The sequence below is a fragment of the Gossypium hirsutum genome, chromosome D11, assembly GCF_007990345.1.
Source record: "Gossypium hirsutum isolate 1008001.06 chromosome D11, Gossypium_hirsutum_v2.1, whole genome shotgun sequence".
Classification (NCBI taxonomy): domain Eukaryota; kingdom Viridiplantae; phylum Streptophyta; class Magnoliopsida; order Malvales; family Malvaceae; genus Gossypium; species Gossypium hirsutum.
Genome location: NC_053447.1, coordinates 15,926,834 through 15,950,532, shown reverse-complemented (window position 1 = coordinate 15,950,532; position 23,699 = coordinate 15,926,834). Strand labels below are relative to the sequence as shown.

Sequence of the window (23,699 nt, the reverse complement as noted above, 5' to 3'; positions counted from 1 at the left end):
CCCAAACTTATGATGAGGCCATTTTGGATTCACGGTGGGTTGATGCTATGCAACAAGAGATTCAAGCTTTGGAGGCTAACGGTACATGGGAGGTTGTTCCTTTACCTGCTGGTGTTGTTCCCAATGGATGCAAGTGGGTTTACAAAATTAAATACACTTCTGATGGTTCGGTGGAACATTTTAAAGCACGTCTTTTTGGTAAAAGTTATAGTCAAAAGGCTGGTATTGACTTTCATGATACTTTTTCTCCGGTCGTTAAGCATGTCACGGTTCAGACTGTGATCAGCATGGCAGCCATCATGATTGGCCTATTTTTCAGATGGACGTTTACAATGCTTTTCTTCAAAGGGACTTGTACGAAGAAGTTTATATGGAACTTCCGGTTGGTTTTCGCAACCAGGGGGAGTCTCGTGTATGTCGCCTGCGTAAGTCATTGTATGGTCTGAAGCAAGCTTCTCGACAGTGGAATTTGAAGCTTACCGAGACCTTAATAAGAGGAGGATATGTACAAAGCAAGTATGATTATTCCTTGTTCACAAAAAGGGATGAAGGTAACATGGTTGTTTTACTCATCTATGTAGATGATCTGTTAATTACAGGCAGTAGTGTTAGCATGATAAATGAATTGAAACAGCTTTTGCATCAGAATTTTAAGATGAAAGATTTAGGTGTGTTGAAGTATTTTCTTGGAACAGAAGTGATGAGATCGAACAAAGGGATTATATTGAATCAGCTAAAATATACTTTGGAGTTGATAGCTGATTTAGGATTAGGGGAAGCAAAGTCAGTATGTACACCACTTGAGCAGAATCAGAAGCTCACATCAGTTGAATATGGTGAGTCGGTACAAACAAAGGTTGATAGAGATGATTTAATCACGGATGTTACAATGTATCAAAGGCTGTTGGGAAGATTGCTATATTTGACGAATACACGACCGAACATAATGTTTGCGGTTCAACATTTGAGTCAGTTCATGCACAGACTGAAAAATCACATTTGGAAGCTGCTTTTCGGGTGGTACGATACATAAGGAAAAACTCTGGCCAAGGCATTTTACTATCTGCAGCAAGCAAATCACAATTGATTGCTTTTTGTGATTCTGATTGGGCTTCATGTCCCATGTCTAGGAGGTCGGTGACCGGTTTCTGTGTTAAAATTGGAGAATCCCTTGTTTCATGGAAGTCAAAAAAACAAACCACAGTCTCTCGATCATCAGCAGAAGCTGAATATAGAAGTATGGCAGTGGTTGTAGCAGAGGTTATATGGTTGAATGGCTTATTGAGGGAAGTTAGTCCTAGTCAATTTGATAAATCCTTGGTTTTTTCAAATAGTAAGGCAGCGTTGCAAATTGCTACTAATCCTGTTTTTCATGAACGGACGAAACATATAGAAATTGATTGTCATTTTGTACGAGATAAAATCAAGGATGGAACGATTCAGATGCAGCATATTAGAACAACTGGGCAACTTGCTGATTTGATGACAAAAGCTTTAAGCATCAAGCAACATGAGTGCTTAGTATCAAAGTTAGGGGTTAAAGATATATATCAACCCTCAACTTGAGGGGGAGTGTTGAGAAGTTAAGACAGTTAGTAGTTAGCAGAGTTAGGTATATGCAAGTTAGTTAGTTTGTTAAACAAAAGTCTATAAATGTAAACATACTATTAGTATTGAAGGATGTATGAGAGTGATCATTTCAACACTCATCAAGTCAATAGATCATTTGGAGGTTTCACTGTACAGTAGCCTCTTATACACCAAAAGCAGCAACATTGGTACCATATGCCCAAGAAATTAGATATTACCTCGGTCGACTGAATTGTAATGCAAGAAAGATACCTAATAAAAGGGGGTTTCTAAGATATTAGCTAATCTTTTATCAGGTGTTCCCATTACCAAAGCCTCGACTCTGCATCAAACTTTTGCCTGCTTTACATACTTGTAATGGAGAATGCTCTTCAACAAGCTGAGCAGCCCTCGGTATCATCCAGACTCGGTATGATCACCCTGAGGTGTTAAGGTGCTTGTTTGGTTGAGATGACAAGCTACTGATACGGTTCATATAGAAGCTGCAGTAGCCTTGTTTCGATGCTTATCAGCTTCACTTGGCTATGGGTTTTCAATGGTGGCCAAGCAGGCGAGCCAATGGAAATTCTAAAAAGATAATGAAGGATGACCTTTCAGCCTCTCTTAGATATTGTACAGTACCATTCATAATCTTTACAAGCTTCTGACTGATGTATAGGCCAAGACCTTCCCTTGAGACACCCTGCCTCTGGTGAAACATCTCCCGAATTAAATCTTCGGGGATACCTGGTGCTGGATGAGTGATCCTGCAACATAATCACTCAAAGTTAACAGCTTCATATTGATTCTTTATATTAGGATATATAGAAACACCACATGATTGCCACACTGCTTGGGAGAGTATGAATACTCACCCAAAGAGAAGTTAAAAATAATTTATTTCTACATGCCATAAGTACAATAAATGCATCCTTAAAATGGCTAAAAGAAGGGTGGAAAAGTAAGACCATTCAAATTAGGTAAACAAAGGAAAGCGAGGAAAGAACCCAAGCAGAGAACAAAAACAACAAATTTATCAGTTTGAGGATGTAAACAATACTAATGTCGCTAACCATACTAAAGTTTATGACTACTCTAGTCACTCCCTCCACCCGCCTATTTTACTTCTGCAGAAAAGGGAAAAAGGAAATTAAAAGGCATGTGGTAAATGTGGCGGTTGAGTCATTTCTTATTAAAGAACTTGCCAGATTGCATCAGCTATGAACATGATAAATCATACAGGAAACGGATTTTACCAAAATTCAAGATAAACAATTTGTATCTTCGTCCCAATACGTTCCTTCCGAGGAATTACCCTGAATGAAACCGATGATTCCTCAAACACAGGAGTGAAGAGGAGTGCATTTGTCAAAAAATCTGAAAGGACTTGCTGAAGCCTCAAATTGTCTCCATACAAGTACATGGATGAGACTTCAGGAGGTAAATCTTGGATCACCTGAACTTGCCGCTCTTGGCTCATTAACATAACTTGTTTCAAGACAGCTTCCAAGGCTTCTCCAAGGTTAAACTCCCCGGAGTCCATTTCCATGTAGCTGCACACAGAGCAACCTTTCGTTAAAGAGAGAGAGAGAGAAGAGATAAGGCCAGCTTATGAACAACACCATACAATAATGAGAAATGTTCAATCCATGAAAGATTGATTGTAACAATGAACAAATATGACGCTAACTAAGGTAAGAAGCATATTAAGCACTCTTACCACTCCTCAATACTTTCAATGTCTGTGTCATCAACAATCTTGGCCATTTGTTCCCGACACATTACACTTGTCCTCAGAAGCTGCCTCTGATTGCTACTCAAATCGGAATCCTCCATCAGACCCTGCATTAATACAATCCCCTTCAAAGGCTTCCTGAGTTCTTGACGGATGTAAGCCAACTTATTGAGGCTACTAGCTGCTGCCTGTTCAGATATCTTCTGCACTTGTAAAGCATACTGAAGCTCCGGGCTAGCCACATGCAAAAAACACAAAATCCCAGTGATCCTTCCATTAGCATCAGTCCTCCTGTTTGCTGAGAGTAATACTTCAACAAATTTACCCTCCTGATCAAAGAACCCAAATAATAGTTTATCTGCATCCTCACCAGCAGTTATCCCATTGAATAATATCCTGAGTTTGGTAAAGGTGTCATGATCCTTCACCCTACAGCCGAACTTGTCTACTGTAAAATCCTCCCCTAGAAGCATCCTATCAATGGCTTCTTCCCTCTTCATACCAGTCAACTTTTGCATTGCATCATTCCACTCCAAGCATCTGCCAACCTCATCAATCAAAAAAATTGGGGGAATAAGAGCAGATGGGTTCCTCATAATACCAACATAGTCACCTTGGACACGCGTATATTTGTTCATGGCCATCTTTTGGCTGGTGAGATCTTGCCCAACAAAGCAAATTCCAACAACATTTTCCTTTAAGTCTCGACTACAACATGCATTAACAACCAAGATGATAGGTCCATTATTTTCCTGACAACCAAAAGTCCTAAGCTTGATTTCAATGCTTCGTTCTTCTATACCTGCCATTTCTCATCAACATTAAATGTAAGCATAAATTCAGGAAACACCTAAACAGTGTAAAGGAAATTTGATTGAATAAGTGGAGCCCAATGGACAAAGCTAAAGTGACATTTCCTGCACAAGGAAATGTCCAATTACATGGTTCAATGAAAACCGACGAGACCTAAAAATTAGTCAGCATGATAGCACTAAGTAAGCAACCCATGCTGAACGATACAGAAAACCTTAATCCCAATCCCAATACTCTGATCAGTGTGCCTACTAACATGTCACTAGTAAATAACACGGCAATGCACTCCATAATATGATTGCGCTATCTAAAATAGTGGATGCAAATGTGAGTGAAACAGTTTAACCAAAGGTATATATGAAAGAAACAAAAAATATCCACAATGCTGAAATGCAATGTTCAATTAAATAAGGATATAATTTCTAGACCAAAAAAAATAAAAGAAATATCTAATAAGCAGCGAGTTCAAAAGATAAATCCCACTATCACCTTCTAGGGCTAATGAAAGCATGTTCTTGACAACATCAACTGAATCATCCTCAACAAGATCAAACAATGGCATGCCAATTGCTTGCTCAATAGTCAGGCCAGTGAGTTCTGCCGCTTTAGAGTTCCATCCATTTATGTTACCAGAGGAATCAACAGCAAAGATTGGGACAGCAGCAGTCTCAATCAGGCGGACCATTTCATTAGTGACAATACGCAGTTCATCCACCCTCTGAATCCTGTCATCAATGGATGGTACATTCACAATCATTTTGGAATCATCAGCAACCTCGCCTTGCAAGGATCCTTTCAATATCAGCTGTAAGGAATGAATTGCATCCATTTCTATATCCTCCCAAGGCAGGCTACGCCACTTGACAACCTCCAGAAAAGCCTTGAATGATGATCTTGGATGCATCTTTCTTCCATCATCCTTGCCACCAGGATCATGCTTTGCACCACCCCATTTGATCTCTTTAGCTGTATGGGACCGAAACCAAAACAGGAAGTCTTTAGAAGTGATCTTAACAGCAGCCATCCCACAAACTGCCTCTCCAAGAACTGAAGCACCTGGATAGCCAGCTTCCATAAGGCTATCAGTACTTAAGCCCGTACTACTACTATGGTACTCAAGAAGCCATTCTGATATATCCCTAATTTGTGCCTTTGTAGGGGTAACTCCAAGCAACCAAAATTTCTGTCTGTAGTAAAGTGCGGCCCCATCACACTTAACAAGATCCATAACATTCGGAGATTTAGTAACAATTCCTACAGGGGAATCTCTCAACAGCATGTCACAAAGCACAGTCTGGGTTTGCAGAATATGCTTCTCCCTCATTTGGGCCGCCAAATCCACTTCCTTGTTAATTTGCACTCCAAATACTTGTATAAGAAACTCACAGGCATATCTCAGTGGGAATGGAACAAATCTGGGGCTAGTGTGGTGGCAGACCACTAATCCCCACAATTTTCTTCCCTTGTCTTGTTCACTGTCCATCTCATCATCATTCTCATTGATAGTTACTGACATCACAAGAGATGCAATTGACCCCATACTTGCCATATACTGTGCATGACACCCATGAGGAGATCTTAACGTGGATCCACAGAGACTTAATGGTTGAGCTAATCCTTTGTCTTGAATCACCTTAACTGGTTGGGCAGAACAATCACATATCATTCTAATTTTGTTTTTCATGAAAAGGAATCTTGAGGCTTGTGGTATGTCAGTAGCTGGGTAGTGCAAGCCTAGATAAGGTTCCAAATCAGGTCTACGGCTTTCAGCAATTACTTCTCCATGTTCATCTTCATGAAATTTATAAACCATTATCCTATCATAACCTGTCAAATCACTAACTTCCTTAACTAAAACATCACATAACAGAGATATGTTCCCACTTGGCAAGGACTGCAACCTTGAAATGGCTTTCGCTGCCAGCTTATAGGACTTCAATGCGCCAGCAGCTGTTACTGGCACCTCGGCTGGGTTAACTGGTTCTAGATCTATAACTAGCGCAGCTTCGATCCTATGCAAAATGGCATAAAAGGGCTTGCCTGATGTTTTACAATGAACCAATATCGGATTGAGAAGGTTAACTTCCCCAAAATGAGCAGCTTTCTGCAAGGCCGTTGCACCAGGAGAACTAAACAGTGTTCTCACATCACTTCCATAAGTCAGAGCCTCTTGCTGCTCTATGTTTGGAACAGCATGAGGCGCCAAGTCCAACATTTCTGGAGCGTTTTCACTATAAGCAAGAACAGTGAAGTTTTGCTCATCAACAGCAATTAAGCAACCAAAGGGCTGAATTAGACTCCCTCTTTGCATCTTTTGAAGGTAAGCTGACACAGTAGAAGATGGAACATTACTGGTTGAACTTGAAATGTTGAAGTCAATAGAAGTGGAGTAATCAAAGAGCCTCTTGGATTCTTCAAAATCCACATGTAGCTTGGCATCGATTGTGGTTTGCGCAATCACACGAGCATTTTGCTTTGACCGTGCCGAACTGCTCCTAGAACAGTTACTCTTGTTTGTTGACATGGATGACATTTTCTCAAACGCCCTTTTTTTCCTCTTTCTTCTTCTTCTTCTTCTTCTTCTTCTTCTTCAACCCATATAAATGTAATATCTCAAAATCAGCATGACCAAAAGAAAAACCTAAAGCTCTATATGGAATCTGTTAATGTTTGTACAGCCAATGCCAGGACAAAACTTGAGACTTCACCAACATAGTCCATAAGTAAATTGAAATTCCCATACTAAAAGAATCCTATTTGTTGCCAGCACGAATCTACTGGACCCGGGAATCATGACCAAAGTAAAAATCCCTCAACAACCATTAAAAAAAGAAGAAAAAGTTACCAGCTTTTTCTCTCAGATAGATAATTCTGATGATTCCATTCTCAACCCCAAAATAAAAAGGCACCAATGAAATCAAAAGGCTCGCCAGGAAAATAGATTCCACCACCTTGGGCAGGTTCCTCGTAATTTGCCCCTCTAAAATCCTAAACAAAAAGAAACCAAGTAATCAACTCATTATTCTAAACTGTTTCCATTGACAAAGCCCAAGCCCCAGAAGAAAAAGCCGATGCTGAAGAAACTAATAAAATGATGACACTGTATGTGAATTGAAGAGGTAGTTAATAGGAAAGAAAAATTGCGTATTACTGGGAAAGAGTGCTGGACTTAATGAAAGGAAAAAATAGTTACAGCAACTATTATATAGAGAGAGTGGAGGAGGCTCCAGGAGCAGAGAGATGAATTTCAGGGGGGAACTCCTGCTGCTGTCTGATTGAGAATTGACAATTGACAATTGAGACCCGAGATGGCTTGAGTTCGGTCCCGTCTTTTCTGGCTCTGAGTTTATGCAATTTTATGAGGGGCTTAGAAATGGCTTTTTGCCTACCTACCTGTTTAAACTAACTATTATTATAAAAAACTTTTTATTAATCTAGTATCACAAAATAATTTAATAAATTAGTTGAAATTTGAACAAAAATCATATCAAAAGTACACTGACAAGTGTGTAGGATAAGATCCAACTTCTCTCTTCATTTCCTTTATTTTTTTTATTTAAAAATGATAATTAGACTTCAATCTATTTATAAAATAATTAATATTATTTTAAAATCTTAAAAATAATTTACATCTTTTTCAATCTTATACTCTAATTTAAAATAAAATAAAATAAATTTCCTTATTTAAAAGAAAAAAAGAAAAACCCAATGACTTCGGATTTTACGTGGTGGTATCATCATCATCACCGCCACAACTCACAGCTAACTACCAAACAGGCTAAAACCATCATCACGTGCGTCGTCGTGACATATCTCTTTAACGTCGCTGTCTGTACTGTTACCGAGCTCCCAACTGTCTCGGTGTTTTCGCACTACAATGTTTCATCTATTTGATATTTTGTTAGTAAATTAGAAGCTGTTACGTTAATTAAAATAAAATAAATTTTCTAAAATCTTAAATAATATTAATTACTTGATTCATTTAAAATATTCTGTATCTTAAATTTTTAAGTCAATTTTACAATTTAAGTCTAATCATATTCAAATTCGAGTTTAGATGATATTTAAGTAAAATCCTAATCAAAAGCATTTTAGTCCATTTTACCATCTAAAATTAATCTTATTCAAGCTAGAATGTTTATTATTTATATTCTAAAAATAAGGGGATAATGCGTTTCAACATATTCAAACTCATGTCCTCCCACATTAGCAATAATACACATACCAATCGAATTCAATTGGCCATTTTAATTAATTTTAAATTTAAATAATTTACATCAAGTCAGGGAAAAAACTGTGATTGGATATGCATCCTTTCCAAATCAAGAAAAAAGCTGTTAACTGATTGTATTGACTTTAAATTTGGTGTAGATCAAGCGTCTTTGAGTTTCAATTTATCGCTGAATAATTCACCATAAACAAAGATCTTGACTTAACAGAGCTTCTAGCAGAATACAACTAAAAGCCTAAAAGTAGTATCAACATCTGGAAGGAGAAAATAGATTCTTATCATAGGCAATGCAGCAATTTTCAATTCTATGGGAAAAACATAAACAAGCCATCCTTGGTTGTGCATGTATGAAAATAGATGAGACACACGATATTGATAGAATCACATAGCCGTTGGTGTGTGTTTCCATTTACTAATATGGTAAAGAAAATTTTGTATGTCAACCAACTTACAAAGCAATATGACCTCAAAAGAATCCACTACTGCCAACACAAACTTATTGCTCTCCATGTTGCTCCAAAGACAAGCAGCCAATTTGGAGAAAGAATGAGAAACGATCTCGATGATACAAAACTATAACAACTTTGAATTTATACGTGTTTCTATAAACTATTGAAGAAAATAATGTAGATCTCACCAGTTACAACAGTGGGAAATCCGAGATGCTCAAGTCTCAACTCATCGTCACAGCTGAAAGAGAAGTGTTGTACGAATGGTACATTTCAGCGAAATTCAAGCATAATTGACGATCTCTGTCATCCCCCCAGCCACCCCAGCCCTTAAACCCAGCTTTATACCCAGGTTGATTGTCATACACATGCACACCCCATTCTGGTCTGATATTAGCAACCCTATCAATGTCATCTACTTGCATGTTCACTGATCCATTATCAATGCAAGCATTAGTCTGCCCTTGGCCCTGATGCAAACCACATTTCCCAAAGTGAACTGCACTAGTCCTTGGACCTCGTAACGTGTACACTGGACTGCCAAACGAAGGATAGACTGTCGCCCACATTGTTATATCCCAATTGTAATCATCGAAGAAGCAAAACTCTTTAGCCTTCCTGTGGATTTTTCTCCAAACAGTCCAATTGAAGGCATAACCTACATTTCCCATTCTCTCTGCAATCAAACTATCCCATCCTTCCCCTCTTAAATTCACATCACAAGGTGCCAGATTTGCAGCATAGCAATCCGGGCATTTGATAGGCTTCAGCGAAACAAGAAGCTGTAGGTTGCGATATGCATTGGGGTAAATGAAGTGATCCTCCTCTATGAAAAGAATATGCCCATTGTGTCCTCCGGTCTCCTTCAACCCATCCCACACAGTGTTCATCATCCACCACCAATGATGCTTCAAAGAAACTATCCTCGGAGACCGGTGGTTCCCATACTGATCAGGACTCCCAACACAATGTTTCTTCCCAGCATCATCTTTTTCCTTACAGTCATTTGATGAAACACCTGGAAAACTGTCGGGAAACACATGAGGCGAATACGGGGCAAATATCTGCTTCACTTGGCAAAATTTGATCCCTTCCACAATCTTATTCATTTCTTCAAAGTAGCCATCGTGGCTAACTATCAACAATGTTTCACTTATGCCCACAACCTTGGACAAGCTCTTAACAACCACTTGGAGATATTGCGGCCGATTATGCACGTATAAAACAATGGTTATATGATCTTTAGCTAACTTAGGATACAGATCTCTATTCCTAGGGGGCATCTGGTTTATCTTTGCCAATCGAATCGAAAACTCATTCTGTTTAGGAAGGTTGAGTTTCTCACTAAAGCTCTGAATATCAGTGATTTCACTTAAATCTTCATCTAATTCACTTAAACCTGGTGTTGTATTGGTCCTAAGAGAAACTATCAAAAGTAAAACTCCTAATAAGGTAACTACAACTACAGATAGCATACGTTTAAGAGCTGCATCTTTCAAACGCAGTTTCTTGCAATTAGCCATGGAACAAACAATACACAACATCAACCAACTACCAACTCAAATTTCTATCTTCAAACAAATACCACAAAAATAAAAAAAAAATCATAGACAACCAAACAGCAAAGAATAAAAGCAACCCAGTTAACAAGAAACTGAATAAGTAAAAGGGTAAGTGCCAAAACCCTCAAAGGACAGTTCTTTAACACTGAGCTTCTTCCTTGCGGCAACAGAGATCAATGGTTTTAGCGGTTAAAGAGAAACCCCCAAAACTCATGGGAAATGGGGATCAATGTTAGGTTTCGAGGGACGTCGAGAGATCGAGAAAGTGTAAATAAATGAAAATAGGAGATGGATGAAATAGCAGCCATGGCTGCCCGTAATCAGAAAGATCTACTTGGTTGACGGATTCAAAGTAAGAAAAGAAGAAAACAAAAAGAAGGTAAATTCAACAAGGAGAAATTGACTTTCGTTAAAGACTAAGACGGTGGTAAAGTTCAGAAACACAAGTTTGAAAAAAAAAATTAATCTTAAAATTAGAGGTAATAATGTGCGGGTCAAGCTTATGTAAGGTAGTTTAAGATCGAGCTTCACTCGAAAAATAAACTTTTTTTTTTCAAGTTTAATCTAATTAAAAAAAAAGTAAATTCAGATCTGATCCGATTAAGTTATATTTGATATTTTTTAGATTAATTTTTTATTTTAAAATATCTTTTTAAAATATAATACACTAAAAATATTAAAATAAAAGTTTTTAACATATTAAAAATAGATTAAAAAGTATTTATATTAAAAAACACGATCATAAATATAATAAATGTTATAAATATCTTATTAAGTGGATGTCCATGAATACATGATCAAGATAAAATTTTAATATACTTTAAATTCTAATAATAGTTATTAGAATTAGATATTTACTTCTTTTATACTTCTTATACCTATAAATAAAGACTCTGATAAAGAATTGTAATCACTATTTTTTATTAATAAAGTACATTTTCTATTGTTTTTATATATTTTTGTTCTTTATTCTCCCCCTTTCTCTTTATTTTATAACATGTTATCAGCACGATTTTGCTCAAAGTGATAGTTCTTTTTATCGACGATCAAATTTATCTTTCACGATTTTCAATATCTTTGGCAGCAAGATGCAAAGTTTTTACAAGAAGTTTCTTTTATTTAATATTTCATATCTGATTATTATTTTTCATTCTTTTCTCATTATACGTTATCATTGTTTTGATTAACTTATTTTACTTTTTGTTCTTAAGGATGGTGAAAGATTTGATACTGTTATCTATATGAAATCGAGAAGTAAGATTCACTCTTAAAGTTTGCTTTTTGATATTTGCTTGGGGATGATCTATTTTTCTTCATTACAAAGGATGTTCATAATCACTACTTCTCATCCATGGTAATGTAAGTCAATCTAATCAATTTCTTTTGAAATTTGATTTGATTTCTATTAAAAAGTTCAATTTATATAATTCACTATCTGCATCTCTATGAATTTATAAAACCCTTCACATATTTAGTTATTGGGATTTTTATGTGGAGATAAATATTTTTTTTTCATTTTTAATAGAATTGATTGGTTTAATTTTGATTTTGATTAAGATATATGATTATTGCGGAATATGAGTAAAAATACTTACTTGTGATGAACTTTGGGATATTCACCCTATCTGTGATAATTTCATATCATTGTAAAATTAGAGATGAAATTACGTCATAAGAGGTGGAGGTTGGAAAATATTTATGTTTAAACTTTTATAGTTGTAAAATTATTTTAATTTGACATTATAATATTTTGTATTATGTTGTGGTATGATGTATAAAATATATATTATCTAATCACAATGATTTATTAGTGACATGAATTTATTATTTGTTACGTTTAATATATGTTTTATTTATACCTATTCATTTTATTTTTATATGAATAAATAAAATTTTATTTAAAATAAATTAAGCATTCATTAATGTTATACAATAAAATGATTATATACTCTTGAAGAGCTAATATTGCATCAAACTATAAAAAAAACTCTTTAAGAGCTTATATTTTAGCTCCTTGTAATGCAAAATTTTATAAAGTATAATAGTATTTTTCAGATCAAGAAGATATATATTGAATATAACCTTCATGTGTTTTACATTAAAACTATATATATAAATAACATGAGATACTCATGTAATTGTTTTTATATATATATTCCTCGAAGGAATACACTATACTATGATTGAAATATTTAATGTGCTCTTGCAGTAGCAATATTGTGAAAATGACTTTAATAGTATTTTCGAACGATCTCATACTTTCTAGTGGCTAAGCAAAATAATATGTTACTAATGAAAAATTATGCCCACTAGTTTTGCTTCATTTCTTGAAGTGAATGTAGCAGTATATAATAATTATGAAAAATGAAAATATAGAGATCATGATTGTTGTTGTAATTGAGGATGTGATTGGAGACTAATCATGACAACATGAATAGATAGATTTTGATTTGAAATACAAGCATGTTTTACAATGGTGATTATGAAATAAAAAAATTTATTGGTATGTTTATAGGTTCGTCCTAGTAAATCTATTGCATTCCCCGAAGTGAACGCAAAAGAAAATATAAATAATATTGTTTCAGTATTTGGTAGTACAAAATTAGTCAAAAGCTCCAGAAGAGTTAATGTATTATTATCTTGTGATGGTTAATCTATTGGTTTTAAACGATATTTATAATGGATCTCATATTGAGATTGGAAATGAAGAAAAATATTATTTTTAGATATTTGAAGATTTTGGCATATTCCCTGAAGTGAATATTGCATATAATTGTTTGGAAATTATATTTATTTTGTTGATTTAGTGATATTATAATATCCACATTGATTTAGACATTTCTAGTAGTAAATGTCACAATAGCACTTATATTTGGATATAAAGTAAAAGCAATGATAGTAAAATTATTAATTTGTTACAATTTAGTACAATTGAAACACATGTTAAAGTAAACTAAAATTTAACTTATACAAATGTGTTTACTACTTGGCATGACCAGTTAGACCATCTTGGATCATATATAATACGAAAATTAATTGAGAATTTATATGGACATTTATTAAAGAACTACAAGATTCTTTAATTAAAAAAAAATTATCATTTGTTGTTTGTCCTCAATGAAAATTGATTCTTAGAAACTCACTAGCTAAAGTTGAGATTTAATGTCTTACATTTTTGAAATGAAAATGGGTCCATTCATCCACCATGTGGATGGTTTTGATATTATATGATTTTGGTAGATGCATCTACAAAATAATCACATATGTGTTATCAATTTGCAACCTATCCTTTGCAACATTACTTGTTTAAATGATTAATTTCAGATTATGCAATTAAAACAATTCATCTTGCTAATGTTGGTGAGTTTACATCCTAAGTTTTCAATAATTATTGCATGTCAATTGGGTTAAAAGTTGAACATCTTATAGCTCATGCTCACACACAGAATGATTTAGCTGAATTGTTTATCAAATGCCTCCAACTAATAGCTAAATTATTACTTATGAGAACAAAACTTTCTATTTCAACATAAGATTATGTTGATTTACGTGTTGTACGCAACAAGCCAATAAGTTATAAATACTTCCCATTACAATTGGTTTTTTATCAAAAGCTAAATATTTCTCATCTTTGAATTTTTGTATGTGCGTATATGTTCTAATTGCTCCACCACAATGCACAAAGATGAGTGAATCCTCAAAGAAAGTTGGGAATATATATTAATTACAAGTTTCTTTATATTATTAGATGTTTTGAATGCATTCGAGAATCAATTATGACATGATTTGTTATTACAATTTTGATTTGATAGTTTTTCCGACATTAGGGGAGAGAGAATTAATTACTTGTAGTGAGTTAGGGGAGAGTAATTTAAACTAGAAGTTCAATAAGAATAACTCCTTACAAGTTAACTGTTAGATGTATTTACAAACTTAATGAGAATAACCAAGTGTTATATACCATCTAATATTTTAATTTGAATCAAAGTCCTAGTAGGACAATAAGTTAGAATAAATAATAGATTGATCAGTTCCAAAGATGAAAATTCTTCTAAAAAGGTCATATAGTGGAGGCAGGTGCTCCAGAAGAGACCCAAGACATAACTAATAAGTAAAACTCTAGAAGAGATTCAAGTACTTGAAACTAAATTTTAAAATAATGAAAATAAGAGATCTCGATAAGTTATGTCAATTCGAGAAAATGTGGAACCGAATAATAAAAGTGGTCGACAATGATTTTGCATGCAATATTATTTTTGAAATAATAAAATAAAAGGAGGATCTTGAATAAATCTATTGAGAAATATATATGTGTAATAAATTGATCAATATAGAAAGATGCAACTCAAGTACAATTAAATTAGTAGAGTTTTTGGACTACTAGTCCAAATATCTAGATGTATAAAGCCAGTGAAGTTGTAATTGAAGTAATTTTGCAAAAGCGAAATAAAATATAAAATTTTTCGCTAAGTCCTGGCATTGATTATGAAAAGGCATAATATTCTTTTGTGGTGGATGCAATAACTTTTAAATGTATTATTAAATTGACAATTCATAAAAGATTTAACTTGCGTTTAGTGGTTATTTTTATAACCTTTTATGAATCACTATATAGTACAGTTTATATTAAAATCCTTGAATGATTTAGGATGCCAGAAGCATATTGAAATTCTCGAGAAATTGTTCATTTATATGAATTGAAATAATTTGAACATATGTGGTAAATTTGACTTAGTGAATAGTAGTTGAAAGAGGATTATAAAATGATCCAAAATACCTATTTGTGTTTTTCTAAAAGAATCATGATTAAAGTTTGTTATGATTATTATTGAATTTCCTGAAGAGATCAAAATATATTTCCCCAAATTTCCCTCACTCAGGACTTTTAAAAAAATGGTAATATAAATGCTTAGCAAATACATTCAAATAATCATTTGAAAAATCAGTATTCAAGATTGAATACGTAGAATATGAGAAAATGTGTAATGTTTTCATGAGGGGGAGTAAATATGCGTTGCACTCTTTTTCCCTTAACCAATGTTTTGTCCTATTGGCTTTCCTGGTAAGATTTTTAATGAGGCAGCATATTATGCGTATTATAGATCGTATACGCGTTTTCCTTAATTAGGTTTTTACCCGACTGGGTTTTTCCTAATAAGGTTTAAACGAGGCACATTATTTATCAATGGACATCTAAGGGTGGGTGTTATAAATATCTTATTAAGTGGATGTCCATCATGATCAAGATGAAGTTTTAATATACTTTAAATTCTAATAATTATTAGAATTAGATGTCTACTTCTTTTATACTTCTTATGCTTATAAATAGAAACTCTGATGGAGCATTGTAATCACCCTTTTTGATCAATAAAGTACATTCTCTATTGCTTTCATATTTTATTTGTTCTTTATTCTCCCCATTTCTCTTTATTTTATAACAATAAATATTTCATTGTATTAAATATAATTTTAAAAATTTTATATTTTGGATTAGATTATTTAATTGGGTAAGTTTTTGGGTTTTGGATAATGAATTTAATTGTTATTAAATTAGTGATTTTAATACAAATATATATAATCATTATCATTATATAACATATATAATTAATTTTTATAATATAATATGTTGCTGGACTCAGAATAAAAGATTTTGCCCAAGACTAAACCCATATAGAAGATGAATCTTAAATTTTTTGTCTAAACTTTTTCATTTTTTAGACAGATTTTCAAATATAAGTAAGTGAACCGAGGAGTATCTTACTTAGAACTCGTCAAAATTACCAACACTCTATTCCATAGCTCTCCACAATTTTTATCAATAAATATTTCTTACTTTTTCTCGAAAACTTTTTTTACCGAAGGGTAAATTTCAATAAACGTATCTAAATTATTGTTGAAATGTTAAGTTGATGTTTAATTTTTAGACTGTTTTAATTAAGGTTTAATTTGATAAGGTAGCTGACAACTAATATTTTCATAATAAGTAGGTAACACTGTATTATCATTTAATATAGAATTTTTTCCAGTTATTTTATTTTGACATTATATTGTTTTTAAAAACATTTTTATTTTATTTTAACACTATATTATCTTTTAAATACTTTATCTTTATAAAATAATGTAAAATATTTTTAAAAAATAAGGATAAACATATAAAATAGAAAGAGTTCATAATTTAAATTTTACATTTATCAAATGATCTAATTATATTATTTACTTAATTTTAAGTAATACACCAAACAATTTTATAATTTAAATTCACTACTTTGCTTAGTCATCAATCTAGGTGTTAAATGCCAATATGAACGTAATATAAAATGTGTTTAAAATACACGAAACCAAATGTAAATACCTGAATACACACTTTGGTTTGGATATGATGTGTTAAAAAAACATACAATGTCAAGAAAATTTGTTCATATTATTTCTTCTTTTTTTTTTTAAATTGATTCTATGCACTAGGCGCATACGTATTTACAATGTGATCCTTGTGTTATAAATATATTGCATTTAACAAATTAATGACTAGGATGATGGAAGGATTTTGGTAACACAATACTAATACTCAGAGGAAAAGTTTGAGAATTAATTTATAATTTATACTACAGTTTGAGGACTTTTGGTGAAATTAAATCAAGATTGAAATGTTATTGTTGTTTCCATCGGATTCCACAATGGGAAGCTTCCTTGTTCTCGTTGTTGTCTTGCCTTTGGTCCATTGTTTCTTTTGTTTGATTGGTAGCTTAAAGTAGACATTGTCTTCTCTAAAATTTGGCGAGGAAAATCCATTAAAACTTCAGTAAATTTAGAGATTTTTTAAATTAAACGGACATCTAATTGTAAAAAACAAATTATATATTTTAATTTATATGAAACTACATGACCATATTTTATGATCCAATTTCATATACTACTAGTGTGATTCAAAAGAATCCCTAATTAATTTTTTTACACACAGTTGAATTAAAATTTCAAAATCCAAGCCATCAGTACTAATGATCAATATCATTTGATTGATGCTTAGCAATCAAGTTTTCCAAAAGAATATACAGTCCGTCACCAACCCTAATTGGTTTAGCTTTAAGTTTACTTAATTCTCAGATTTATTTTCAGTGTTAGCTTTTAAGTAAATTTAATACGTCTTAAGTTGCTAGGCAATTAAAAATTGTGTCTTCACCTTTCATGTCTTAATCAATTTATATAATAAAAACTTATAAAATACCTATTGTGTGTTTTGTTCAACAATAAGCAGGGTTATGGAATTCTCTACAAGTCGTGGCGTCTCCTCCCAACGCGATGACTTGGGAGAGACTGGTATGGCAATAGCTATGAAGAAAGTGCGGCAACGAGAGGAGGATCCACCGGATGGGAATACGATGGCGATGGAGGAAGATATGATAGGCCAGATGACTTTTAAGGCAATGCTCCTTGATGGGAAATCAGGTAAGGAGGGATCTGAGACCTATGAAGATGATGGTTTTGATCTTAAAGATGGTAATGTGATTACACAACTCGTTGATGGTGTTCCTGATATTCGGTTTTCGGAAAGGTTGCATACGTTGATCCACAAGAGCATTTCGAAATTGGTCGTCATTAAGTTGCTGGCCATAGAATTGATTTTAATGCACTTTGTACCAAACTTTATAGCCTCTGGAGGTCTAAACGAGCATTCCAACTAATGGATTTAGAGAGCCACTATTACATAGTCAAATTTCAGACTCAGACAGACTACAGTATGGCGCTCTTGCAAGGTCCATGGATGATATATAGACAATACTTAACTGTGCAGCCTTGGTCCACCTTTTTCACAACATCGCAATAGATTTTTTGTATCAAATGGTTGTATAAATTCAACTTCCAGGGTTTTCGGATGCCATGTACAAAAAGAATTTGTTGAAAGCTAAAGGAAACATTATTGGAGAAGTTCTTAAGGTTGATGATAACACAGAAAATGGGTCGAGGGGTCGTTTTGCAAGTATGGCAATCAGTATTGATCTCAAACAGCCTCTAGTTTCCAAGATTTGGATTGAGGGGAGACTACAACGAGTTGAATATGAGAGTCTACCAAATGTTTGTTTTGAATGTGACTTGTTTGGGCACTTGCAAGAACTTTGTCCAAAGATTGGTAAAAGTACGAGGGACATAGGAGATGATGTCGATGATCGAGGTCATGGTGGTACAAGTAATGAACAACAACCAGTGACGACAGACCTTGATAAAAGGGCAAAAGGGGAGGCTTTTGGATCATGGATGGTAGTTGCTAAAAAATTTAAGAGAAAGTCGAAGAAGACTTTGGATGAGGGTCTACCTCAACATCCACGGAATACGGGATCACGTTTCAATCTTATAGCTGAACAAAATGATTAGGATGATGGTCTTATGCCAAAGGATAGTAGCGACTTAATAGTTGTTGTAAGCGTGTTTGAAATGGATAAAAAGTGTAGCCAGTCGAAACGGGCTCAGTTAAAGTAGGCTCAATCAAAAGGGAAAGAGGTGGTAGGGCTCAAGTTTAGTATTGGTAAGGTATCAGATCAAAATAGTTGTTCATCTAGAAAGCTTGGGGCAAAGGGTATTATGATTAGGGACTTATCGAAGAGGCCTGTCATTTCTAAGGTGAGGAATGGTCCAGTTAAGGATCCTGTTGTAACCACGATAAGTAAAGTTTGATCGAAAGTTTAAATATCTTAGAACTCTCGTATTGTATATTGGTATTATCTCAGTCGTTAATTTAATTTAATTTGTACCATTGGCAAAAGCGGATTTAAGGGGGCCTGGCAGGGTTCCGTCCCCCCTAAAATGTAAAATTTTTATTTAAGCATTTAAATTTTTTAAAAAAGTTTAAATTAGTAAAGGTAAAATTGTACTTTGCCCCCCTTAAATTATTAAAATTTGATTTAATCCTTAAAAAATTATAAAGATATAGACTATAAAAAATTAAAATTTCATTTGTCTCCCCTAAAAATTTGTTCTAGCTTCGCCCATGACCATTGGATATGGGGGAGCTCAACTATAAATAGAAGTCTTCCTCCTCATTTGTAATCCTATCATTGTTTCATTATTGAGTTAGAATATATTTGAGTTTATTTACGCAAACACTTGGTGTGCATTGCTTTCTTGTGACTTTTTAAGTTTTTTCGTTGCTCCTTCGTTTTTTAGTTGCTTCCACTTTATTTTCAGTGCCTTAGAGAATTTTCGGGAGAATTCTTACTTTTTGAGAATTAGGCTGATTTAGGCAAATTTGAAACAAAAAAAAAATCACCTAAGACTGCAAGATTTACTAGACTTAAGTTTTAGCCTCGTAAGACAAGATGGAGCACGAGAAAGTTTCAACATTTCAGAAGTTGTGGAAGAAACTTTTAGTCCACCTATGTGGATTTAGTAGTGTGAAAATACAAATAATAATTATAAAATTCAAATTTTGCTATTAATTTTGTACTATGTGTAAATTACAAATTTATTCATTATACTCTAGCAAGTCAAATTTAATCCCTGTATTTTTAAAATTTTGAAATATCAATATTGACCTAAATAGTAAAGTGTCAAATTATGCAAGTAGAGCTTGTACTATGCATAAATTATGGGTTTAGTTCATGTTCTCTAATTTCATCATTTTACATGTTGATAAATTTTGAATTTTAAAATTTAAATCTTTTAAGTCAAATAATAGCGATTAATATCCACTTAGCACATTCACATTTAATGCGCGGTAAGGAATCCAAAGCCCAAACCCTGATGCAGCCAAACATAGATATAATATACTTTTTAAAATACATTAACATGGAGATTTAATTCCATTGCCAAATTTTGAGGTCATAAACCAAAAAATTCCTTGGGAAAGGATCATTATTTAGTATATTGAAAGTAAAAAAGATAAAAATTTTGTCATCCTTTGTGAAAGTTTTATCACTGCATTTGATATTAATCCATAAGCAAAAAAAAAAAAGAAAAAAAAGGATGAATTAATACATGGTATTCACACAATAGGAGTTTTAAAAAGCAGGTCACAAAAATAACGTAATAATAATATAAATATAACAATTAAAGCACTAAAATAAATATGACATATAGCATGAAATGTAAATAATTTTGGTTAAATTTTATCACTCCCAACCTACGTAAAATAGAATGAATTGAAAATCACATGAATATACAAATCTACTAAAATAATTTCGGCTTGCTATTAGAGCCGTTTTCCCAACGGCGGGCCAAAGAGGGGTCGGTCACCGGTTCCACACCCATCGACCATCCAATTTCCTAGTTGGGCTTCAACCATCTTGTAATCCTTAGATCCAAAAGGACTAGGCTTTGAGCTTCTTTTCCAAAGGCTTCCACTCTCATGCTATTTTGTCTTATCATATTTTATTAATTCATCAATGATAAATTTTACCATTTCATTCAATATTTTATTTATTTCTTAATTTTAATAAATATATTTATTATATATTTTTCGACTGGTATTTTCTCCCAACAATTTCTTTTTTTTTAAATGTAAAATGATTACTTTTATATGTTAAATGCTTGCTCGAATATTATTTGTAATATATAATTAAAACTTTAATAATATAAATCATGAAAAAGATAAAAAAATTAATCATTTTAATTAAATTTTTTGTATATATTATTCATTTTTAAATCTAACACAATATGTTTATTTTATATAAATAAAATATAATATTAGAGACGGAGATGAGGGTTATGCAATTTGAACTCATGCTAAACGAGTGTTTGATAATAACTTTAAATCACTACTCCATATAAGTTAAGGCTAATATAATATTATTAGAATTATAGTTAAGCAAAATTTACATTATTTTTTGAAAAAACATGACAAATTCACATTTGAATTATTTAAAAAAAATTATTTTAGCTAATAATTATTTTTAAACAGAAAATTAATCAAAGAAAAAGCGTATTGCATTCCCAGAAAATTAATTTCAAATACCCAAACTTAAGTTGGTTTAATTTTTAAAAAGTAAGTTGAAGTCAAATAGATTAAAGTATGAAGTCAAAATAATTAAATGGATATATGTGAAAGTAAAAAAAAAAAGCATCCGAAAGGTACACAGATAAGAGTATTTATTTAGAGGGTAAAAAGATGGAAGACTTCACAGGGCAATGGGCAATGGGCAATGGGCAATGGCATATCGGAGAATCGGGTACTAACAATTTGGAAAGCTCCGCAATCAGACGCATGTAACATCAAAGGCTCATGTTTTGCCACGTGTACCAAGACAAAGGATGATGAGTTGGCATTGCCAGCTCGATTCAGCTCACCTCAGCCAAGCCAAAAATCGCTGAGCCGCAGCAGCCGCCTAAAGATTCTCTCGTGCTCCTAAAAAGTAAAAACGCACTCTCCCATTTTCCTCCACCACGTGGTTCGTTTCCAAGCCGTTCAGATCTCCAGGGCCCACAGGAAATCCAACGACCGAAATTCCACTTCATGAGTCCACTCTTATCGACAAACAAACGGTCCAAAACCAACCACGTGTCATCCCCGATGCATTATTATCCCATCTATCCAACGGACCCAAACAACCTCTCTCTCTCTCTCTCTCTGCGTCCGACACTCCTTTCCTCATTCTTCGGAACTCGTTCTTCCTTTCCGACCAGCGACAACGATCATCGTGATATCCCAATTCTACCCTCACCGAACCCCCCAAATTCTCCGCTAGCTCATAGAAAACTTGTCCGGGATTTTTTTTCCCTTTTTTGTTCTTTTTTCTTTGGGGATGGCTGAATCCGACAATGAATCGGGGGGGCATAACAACAGCGGAGGAAACGCTCACAGCGAAACGTCGGCGCGTGAGCAAGACAGGTTCTTGCCGATCGCAAACGTAAGCAGGATCATGAAAAAGGCGTTGCCGGCAAACGCTAAGATCTCCAAAGACGCTAAAGAAACGGTCCAGGAATGCGTCTCCGAGTTCATCAGTTTCATCACGGGAGAAGCTTCCGACAAGTGTCAGCGCGAAAAGCGGAAGACCATTAACGGTGATGATCTGCTTTGGGCCATGACGACGCTTGGTTTCGAGGAGTACGTGGAGCCGTTGAAGATTTATTTGCAGAAGTACAGGGAAATGGAAGGCGAGAAGAGCTCCATGGGAAGGGGAGAAAAGATGGCGCCAGTGGTGGTTCCTCCGGCGGGGCAAGTGGCAGCGGTGGCGGAGGGAGTGGCGGTGGAGGTGGAGTAGGTCCGGGTGGTGGTGGTGGTGGTGGGTTCAATGGAGGAGGGATGTACGGAGGGATGATGATGATGGGTCATCATCAAGGTCACGTTTACGGCTCCGGTGGGTATCATCATCAGATTAGCATGGAGAAACGTGGTGGCACAGGCGTTGCCGCCGCCAATGATGAAGCAAGAGGTGGAGCTGCTGTCAGGTCAAGGTAGAAAGTAAGGTAGATGGTTTGGTAGGGGGTATGGAGCATGGTTTGAGAAGAAAATTGTTGATGTTAGTTAATTGTTGATTGGGGTATTTAAATTTTACTTGTTAAGCATTAACTCGATTTCTTAGGTCTCTATTTTGTGGGATATGTGATTGTCGGCAAGAAGAAAGAAGAAGATGATGCATAGTAAAAAAAAAAGTTGTAACCTTCAATGATAAAAGAGAATTAGTAGTATTCTAATTTAATGGGGGGAAAAAACCTTGTGTGCAACTACTGCAGATGAAAACTTTAATTCATTTTCTGCCGTCTCTTTTGTTATTAGTTTATGTGTTGAATTGACGGGGAATATTAGATAGAGCAGAGAGTTTGGAGAAGCAGTGTCTCAATGTTAAAGGAAAAGGAAAGTTTGGATGGGCATGTTTGTTTTAGAAAAAAAGGTGGAAATGTGTTTTGCCACCTGTGGGACTGGGTGGGTTGGGTCATCCTCATCTCAATACAATATAGGGGAGGGGAGGGGAGACCTCCTCTTTTCACTATTCCATTTTTAGATGCCTCCAATTCTAGATATCATCAGATGCATGCCTCAATCCTCCGAATTTCAAATAGAATGTAAAAGCTGATTTTGTGCTTGTTTCAATTGCTGCATGAGGGTCAAAAAAAAAAAAACACCCTTGGTAACTATGGGTTTATGTCAGGTATTGAATATAGATGATGTTGTAAAAGGGAAGCCTTTTTCCAGCTTTGCTCCATTTGTTACCATATAGGGTTTCAGCTCAAACATTCTCATGCAGTTTTGTTTGGTTTTAAAATCTTAAACCATATTTGAAGAAAAGATTGATTCATGTGGCAAGTGGGTTTGGGAGAGCAAATGAAAGTGAAGTGGGGGCGGGGGCAACATGAGGAGCACCAACTCCACTCTATTCCACACATCATAGTTAGTTGCCCACTTTATAGCTCCA

At 34.3% G+C, this 23,699-nt stretch overlaps 2 protein-coding genes and 1 pseudogene across 6 annotated transcripts; 1 reads left to right on the top strand and 2 right to left on the bottom strand.

Annotated features, from left to right (window-relative positions):
- Positions 1 to 1,650: 1,650 nt before the first annotated feature.
- On the bottom strand, positions 1,651 to 7,503 carry LOC107912456 (phytochrome C). Of its 5 annotated transcripts, XM_041106268.1 has the most exons (6): positions 7,269 to 7,501; positions 6,963 to 7,105; positions 4,607 to 6,705; positions 3,290 to 4,106; positions 2,826 to 3,122; positions 1,651 to 2,336 (listed from the first exon to the last, which is right to left on the bottom strand). In XM_041106268.1, the coding sequence occupies exons 3-6, from the start codon at positions 6,648 to 6,650 to the stop codon at positions 2,123 to 2,125; spliced, it is 3,372 nt and encodes a 1,123-aa protein (XP_040962202.1). In that variant the 5' UTR covers positions 6,651 to 6,705; positions 6,963 to 7,105; positions 7,269 to 7,501; the 3' UTR covers positions 1,651 to 2,122. The 5 variants fall into 5 exon arrangements, with proteins under 5 accessions (XP_040962202.1, XP_040962203.1, XP_016696129.2 ...); XM_041106269.1 differs by having other exon boundaries at positions 2,885 to 3,122; positions 4,607 to 7,105; positions 7,311 to 7,503; XM_016840640.2 differs by having other exon boundaries at positions 6,963 to 7,501.
- A 1,217-nt stretch (positions 7,504 to 8,720) lies between these two features.
- LOC107912457 (alpha-1,6-mannosyl-glycoprotein 2-beta-N-acetylglucosaminyltransferase) lies at positions 8,721 to 10,829 on the bottom strand. Its single transcript, XM_016840644.2, has one exon. The coding sequence runs from the start codon at positions 10,339 to 10,341 to the stop codon at positions 9,022 to 9,024; it is 1,320 nt and encodes a 439-aa protein (XP_016696133.1). The 5' UTR covers positions 10,342 to 10,829; the 3' UTR covers positions 8,721 to 9,021.
- A 9,604-nt stretch (positions 10,830 to 20,433) lies between these two features.
- LOC107912458 (nuclear transcription factor Y subunit B-3-like) lies at positions 20,434 to 22,985 on the top strand (annotated as a pseudogene).
- Positions 22,986 to 23,699: the final 714 nt, after the last annotated feature.

What these genes read in the sequence shown, in the direction of transcription:
- LOC107912457 (XM_016840644.2), bottom strand. Translation starts at nt 10,341, where the DNA reads ATGTTGTGTATTGTTTGTTCCATGGCTAATTGCAAGAAACTGCGTTTG.
- LOC107912456 (XM_016840640.2), bottom strand. Translation starts at nt 6,650, where the DNA reads ATGTCATCCATGTCAACAAACAAGAGTAACTGTTCTAGGAGCAGTTCG. An exon ending in GCTTTCATTAGCCCTAGAAG is followed by an intron (nt 4,107 to 4,606) that starts GTGATAGTGGGA and finishes GAGAAATGGCAG; the next exon opens with GTATAGAAGAACGAAGCATT. An exon ending in ATTGAAAGTATTGAGGAGTG is followed by an intron (nt 3,123 to 3,289) that starts GTAAGAGTGCTT and finishes CTCTGTGTGCAG; the next exon opens with CTACATGGAAATGGACTCCG.